The following is a 6,600-nucleotide window of genomic DNA, read 5'->3' as shown; positions in this document are numbered from 1 at the left end:
AGAAGAGGCTGGTGGATCTAAACCTGAGACCTTCTGTAGAAGAGGCTGGTGGATCTAAACCTCAGGACCTTCTGTAGAAGAGGCTGGTGGATCTAAACCTCAGGACCTTCTGGAGAAGAGGCTGGTGGATCTAAACCTCAAGACCTTCTGTAGAAGAGGCTGGTGGATCTAAACCTCAGACCTTCTGTAGAAGAGGCTGGTGGATCTAAACCTCAGGACCTTCTGGAGAAGAGGCTGGTGGATCTAAACCTCAGGACCTTCTGGAGAAGAGGCTGGTGGATCCAAACCTCAGACCTTCTGTAGAAGAGGCTGGTGGATCCAAACCTCAGACCTTCTGTAGAAGAGGCTGGTGGATCTAAACCTCAGACCTTCTGTAGAAGAGGCTGGTGGATCTAAACCTCAGGACCTTCTGGAGAAGAGGCTGGTGGATCTAAACCTCAGACCTTCTGTAGAAGAGGCTGGTGGATCTAAACCTCAGACCTTCTGTAGAAGAGGCTGGTGGATCCAAACCTCAGACCTTCTGTAGAAGAGGCTGGTGGATCTAAACCTCAGACCTTCTGTAGAAGAGGCTGGTGGATCTAAACCTCAGACCTTCTGTAGAAGAGGCTGGTGGATCCAAACCTCAGACCTTCTGTAGAAGAGGCTGGTGGATCTAAACCTCAGACCTTCTGTAGAAGAGGCTGGTGGATCTAAACCTCAGGACCTTCTGGAGAAGAGGCTGGTGGATCTAAACCTCAAGACCTTCTGTAGAAGAGGCTGGTGGATCCAAACCTCAAGACCTTCTGTAGAAGAGGCTGGTGGATCTAAACCTCAGACCTTCTGTAGAAGAGGCTGGTGGATCCAAACCTCAGACCTTCTGTAGAAGAGGCTGGTGGATCCAAACCTCAGACCTTCTGTAGAAGAGGCTGGTGGATCTAAACCTCAGACCTTCTGTAGAAGAGGCTGGTGGATCTAAACCTCAAGACCTTCTGTAGAAGAGGCTGGTGGATCTAAACCTCAGACCTTCTGTAGAAGAGGCTGGTGGATCCAAACCTCAGACCTTCTGTAGAAGAGGCTGGTGGATCTAAACCTCAAGACCTTCTGTAGAAGAGGCTGGTGGATCCAAACCTCTAAATTGTCTCAAATATGAGACATTTGGTCTTATTCCAATTGAAAACCTGATGAAGAATGAGATGTTCCTCTAACGTTCAAAGAAGAACCGTCACATTGAGAGTTTAAAGTGTTCGAGATGTTTAATGAGTTCTCCACGATCAGAACCAGAACTGTTCTCCACGATCAGAACCAGAACTGTTCTCCACGATCAGAACCAGAACTGTTCACATCAAACGGGTCGTTAGTGGTTCAGACGTTCTGTGAAAATATGGAAATATAAAAGAATAAAAAAGCGTCAGTTCAAACAGTTCGGCTCAAAAGGACGTTCGTGCAAAAGTCTGTGGCTCAGTGGTTCAGCCGCAGCACATGTGCAGCCCAACCACAGCGTCTGGGGTTCGAGTCCGGGTCCAGGTCCGGGTCCAGGTCCAGGTCCAGGTCCGGGTCCAGGTCCAGGTCCAGGTCCAGGTCCGGGTCCAGGTCCAGGTCCGGGTCCGGGTCCAGGTCCAGGTCCAGGTCCAGGTCCAGGTCCAGGTCCCGGCTTAGATCTTGTTTTCCATCATCCTGGAGTTGAGTTTGTGGAAAAAAGCGTTGAGTTTGCAGAGATGACACTTCCCTCGTTTTCGCTTTTTCTTTTTCTTCTGCTCCTCTTCCTCCTCTGCACCGTTCTCTGCGTCCTGGTCCTGGTCCTGGTCCTGGTCCTGGTCCTGGTCCTGGTCCTGGTCCTGGTCCTGGTCCTGGTCCTGGTCCTGGTCCTGGTCCTGGTCCTGGATCCAGGGCTCCCAGGCTCCTCTCCTCCTCCTGGGATTAGCTCTGGAACAGAAAATGCAGCTTTACTTCTTCTCATCTTCAGCTCCGTCACCATGACGACGTCTTTATGGAGGGGTAAAATGTACATTTTATATTTTGGTAAATTTATAACATTTTGTCTTTTCTATGAGCGCGTTTGTGAATTATGTTCATTGAAAATAAACCTTTTCTCTTTCTGAAGCACAAACAGGAACATGAAACAACATCTACAAGTCACAAAGAGAAACATTCAAATCTGCTGTAGAATCAAAAATAGAAATAATCTTAATATCGTCACAATTGAATTTACATATGTCGTGGGGGGGCAGAGGAGGCCACAGTGGGGGGGGCAGAGGAGGCAACAGTGGGGGGGCAGAGGAGGCAACAGTGGGGGGGGCAGAGGAGGCAACAGTGGGGGGGGCAGAGGAGGCAACAGTGGGGCGGGCAGAGGAGGCAACAGTGGGGGGGGCAGAGGAGGCAACAGTGGGGGGGGCAGAGGAGGCAACAGTGGGGGGGGCAGAGGAGGCAACAGTGGGGGGGCAGAGGAGGCCACAGTGGGGGGGCAGAGGAGGCAACAGTGGGGGGGCAGAGGAGGCCACAAACAGAGTGGGGGGGCAGAGGAGGCCACAGTGGGGGGGGCAGAGGAGGCAACAGTGGGGGGGAAGAGGAGGCCACAGTGGGGGGGCAGAGGAGGCCACAGTGGGGGGGGCAGAGGAGGCAACAGTGGGGAGGGGGCAGAGGAGGCAACAGTGGGGGGGGCAGAGGAGGCAACAGTGGGGGGGGGGGGGCAGAGGAGGCCACAGTGGGGGGGGCAGAGGAGGCAACAGTGGGGGGGCAGAGGAGGCAACAGTGGGGGGGCAGAGGAGGCCACAGTGGGGGGGGCAGAGGAGGCCACAGTGGGGGGGCAGAGGAGGCAACAGTGGGGGGGGAAGAGGAGGCAACAGTGGGGGGGCAGAGGAGGCCACAAACAGAGTGGGGGGGCAGAGGAGGCCACAAACAGAGTGGGGGGGCAGAGGAGGCAACAGTGGGGAGGGGGCAGAGGAGGCAACAGTGGGGGAGGGCAGAGGAGGCAACAGTGGGGGGGCAGAGGAGGCAACAGTGGGGGGGGCAGAGGAGGCAACAGTGGGGGAGGGCAGAGGAGGCAACAGTGGGGGGGGGCAGAGGAGGCAACAGTGGGGGGGCAGAGGAGGCCACAGTGGGGGGGCAGAGGAGGCCACAGTGGGGGGGCAGAGGAGGCAACAGTGGGGGGGCAGAGGAGGCCACAGTGGGGGGGCAGAGGAGGCAACAGTGGGGGGGCAGAGGAGGCAACAGTGGGGGGGCAGAGGAGGCAACAGTGGGGGGGGAAGAGGAGGCAACAGTGGGGGGGCAGAGGAGGCCACAAACAGAGTGGGGGGGCAGAGGAGGCCACAAACAGAGTGGGGGGGCAGAGGAGGCAACAGTGGGGGGGCAGAGGAGGCAACAGTGGGGAGGGGGCAGAGGAGGCAACAGTGGGGGAGGGCAGAGGAGGCAACAGTGGGGGGGCAGAGGAGGCAACAGTGGGGGGGGCAGAGGAGGCAACAGTGGGGGAGGGCAGAGGAGGCAACAGTGGGGGGGGGCAGAGGAGGCAACAGTGGGGGGGCAGAGGAGGCCACAGTGGGGGGGCAGAGGAGGCAACAGTGGGGGGGCAGAGGAGGCAACAGTGGGGGGGCAGAGGAGGCCACAGTGGGGGGGCAGAGGAGGCCACAGTGGGGGGGGAAGAGGAGGCAACAGTGGGGGGGCAGAGGAGGCCACAAACAGAGTGGGGGGGCAGAGGAGGCCACAAACAGAGTGGGGGGGCAGAGGAGGCAACAGTGGGGGGGCAGAGGAGGCAACAGTGGGGAGGGGGCAGAGGAGGCAACAGTGGGGGAGGGCAGAGGAGGCAACAGTGGGGGGGCAGAGGAGGCCACAGTGGGGGGGCAGAGGAGGCAACAGTGGGGGGGGCAGAGGAGGCAACAGTGGGGGAGGGCAGAGGAGGCAACAGTGGGGGGGCAGAGGAGGCAACAGTGGGGGGGGCAGAGGAGGCAACAGTGGGGGAGGGCAGAGGAGGCCACAGTGGGGGGGCAGAGGAGGCAACAGTGGGGGGGGGCAGAGGAGGCCACAGTGGGGGGGCAGAGGAGGCAACAGTGGGGGGGGCAGAGGAGGCAACAGTGGGGGGGCAGAGGAGGCCACAAACAGAGTGGGGGGGCAGAGGAGGCAACAGTGGGGAGGGGGCAGAGGAGGCAACAGTGGGGGAGGGCAGAGGAGGCAACAGTGGGGGGGCAGAGGAGGCCACAGTGGGGGGGCAGAGGAGGCCACAGTGGGGGGGCAGAGGAGGCAACAGTGGGGGGGCAGAGGAGGCAACAGTGGGGGGGCAGAGGAGGCCACAGTGGGGGGGCAGAGGAGGCAACAGTGGGGGGGAAGAGGAGGCCACAGTGGGGGGGGCAGAGGAGGCAACAGTGGGGGGGCAGAGGAGGCCACAAACAGAGTGGGGGGGCAGAGGAGGCCACAGTGGGGGGGGCAGAGGAGGCAACAGTGGGGGGGGAAGAGGAGGCCACAGTGGGGGGGCAGAGGAGGCCACAGTGGGGGGGCAGAGGAGGCAACAGTGGGGGGGCAGAGGAGGCCACAAACAGAGTGGGGGGGCAGAGGAGGCAACAGTGGGGGGGCAGAGGAGGCAACAGTGGGGAGGGGGCAGAGGAGGCAACAGTGGGGGAGGGCAGAGGAGGCAACAGTGGGGGGGCAGAGGAGGCAACAGTGGGGGGGGCAGAGGAGGCAACAGTGGGGGAGGGCAGAGGAGGCAACAGTGGGGGGGGGCAGAGGAGGCAACAGTGGGGGGGCAGAGGAGGCAACAGTGGGGGGGCAGAGGAGGCCACAGTGGGGGGGCAGAGGAGGCCACAGTGGGGGGGCAGAGGAGGGAACAGTGGGGGGGGAAGAGGAGGCAACAGTGGGGGGGCAGAGGAGGCCACAAACAGAGTGGGGGGGCAGAGGAGGCCACAAACAGAGTGGGGGGGCAGAGGAGGCAACAGTGGGGGGGCAGAGGAGGCAACAGTGGGGAGGGGGCAGAGGAGGCAACAGTGGGGGAGGGCAGAGGAGGCAACAGTGGGGGGGCAGAGGAGGCAACAGTGGGGGAGGGCAGAGGAGGCAACAGTGGGGGGGGGCAGAGGAGGCAACAGTGGGGGGGGGCAGAGGAGGCAACAGTGGGGGGGCAGAGGAGGCCACAGTGGGGGGGCAGAGGAGGCAACAGTGGGGGGGCAGAGGAGGCAACAGTGGGGGGGCAGAGGAGGCCACAGTGGGGGGGCAGAGGAGGCAACAGTGGGGGGGGAAGAGGAGGCAACAGTGGGGGGGCAGAGGAGGCCACAAACAGAGTGGGGGGGCAGAGGAGGCCACAAACAGAGTGGGGGGGCAGAGGAGGCAACAGTGGGGGGGCAGAGGAGGCAACAGTGGGGAGGGGGCAGAGGAGGCAACAGTGGGGGAGGGCAGAGGAGGCAACAGTGGGGGGGGCAGAGGAGGCAACAGTGGGGGAGGGCAGAGGAGGCAACAGTGGGGGGGCAGAGGAGGCAACAGTGGGGGGGGCAGAGGAGGCAACAGTGGGGGAGGGCAGAGGAGGCAACAGTGGGGGGGCAGAGGAGGCAACAGTGGGGGGGGCAGAGGAGGCCACAAACAGAGTGGGGGGGCAGAGGAGGCCACAGTGGGGGGGCAGAGGAGGCAACAGTGGGGGGGGCAGAGGAGGCCACAGTGGGGGGGCAGAGGAGGCAACAGTGGGGGGGGCAGAGGAGGCAACAGTGGGGGGGCAGAGGAGGCCACAAACAGAGTGGGGGGGCAGAGGAGGCCACAAACAGAGTGGGGGGGCAGAGGAGGCAACAGTGGGGAGGGGGCAGAGGAGGCAACAGTGGGGGAGGGCAGAGGAGGCAACAGTGGGGGGGCAGAGGAGGCCACAGTGGGGGGGCAGAGGAGGCAACAGTGGGGGGGGCAGAGGAGGCAACAGTGGGGGGGCAGAGGAGGCCACAGTGGGGGGGCAGAGGAGGCCACAGTGGGGGGGCAGAGGAGGCCACAGTGGGGGGGCAGAGGAGGCAACAGTGGGGGGGCAGAGGAGGCCACAAACAGAGTGGGGGGGCAGAGGAGGCCACAAACAGAGTGGGGGGGCAGAGGAGGCAACAGTGGGGGGGCAGAGGAGGCAACAGTGGGGAGGGGGCAGAGGAGGCAACAGTGGGGGAGGGCAGAGGAGGCAACAGTGGGGGGGCAGAGGAGGCAACAGTGGGGGGGCAGAGGAGGCAACAGTGGGGAGGGGGCAGAGGAGGCCACAGTGGGGGAGGGCAGACGAGGCAACAGTGCGGGGGGCAGAGGAGGCAACAGTGGGGAGGGGGCAGAGGAGGCAACAGTGGGGGAGGGCAGAGGAGGCAACAGTGGGGGAGGGCAGAGGAGGCAACAGTGCGGGGGGCAGAGGAGGCCACAGTGGGGGGGCAGAGGAGGCAACAGTGGGGGGGCAGAGGAGGCCACAGTGGGGGGGGGCAGAGGAGGCCACAGTGGGGGGGCAGAGGAGGCAACAGTGGGGGGGGCAGAGAAGGCCACAGTGGGGGGGCAGACGAGGCAACAGTGGGGGGGGCAGAGGAGGCCACAGTGGGGGGGGGCAGAGGAGGCCACAGTGGGGGGGCAGAGGAGGCAACAGTGGGGGGGGCAGAGAAGGCCACAGTGGGGGGGCAGAGGAGGCCACAGTGGGGGGGAAGAGGA

At 62.8% G+C, this 6,600-nt stretch overlaps 1 protein-coding gene across 2 annotated transcripts in view; it reads right to left on the bottom strand.

The window, feature by feature from the left end:
* Positions 1-1,306: 1,306 nt before the first annotated feature.
* LOC140355892 (arylsulfatase I-like) overlaps positions 1,307-6,600 on the bottom strand; it is a 35,101-nt gene continuing 29,807 nt past the window's right edge. The window contains exons 13-14 of one of the 2 annotated variants that reach the window (XM_072440535.1): positions 1,847-1,902; positions 1,307-1,762 (exon numbers count right to left, since the gene is read on the bottom strand). In XM_072440535.1, the coding sequence (XP_072296636.1) occupies positions 1,632-1,762; positions 1,847-1,902 (187 nt within the window). In that variant the 3' untranslated portion in view covers positions 1,307-1,631. Of the gene's footprint in view, positions 1,903-6,600 lie in introns of both variants that reach the window. The other variant, XM_072440534.1, reaches the window with a different exon arrangement.

Source organism: Eucyclogobius newberryi, unplaced genomic scaffold, assembly GCF_026437365.1.
Source record: "Eucyclogobius newberryi isolate DKJ021-1_F unplaced genomic scaffold, fEucNew1.0.hap1 SCAF_12, whole genome shotgun sequence".
Lineage (NCBI taxonomy): Eukaryota > Metazoa > Chordata > Actinopteri > Gobiiformes > Gobiidae > Eucyclogobius > Eucyclogobius newberryi.
Note: the sequence above shows the minus strand (reverse complement) of the source record. Positions and strands in the feature narration are given on the sequence as shown.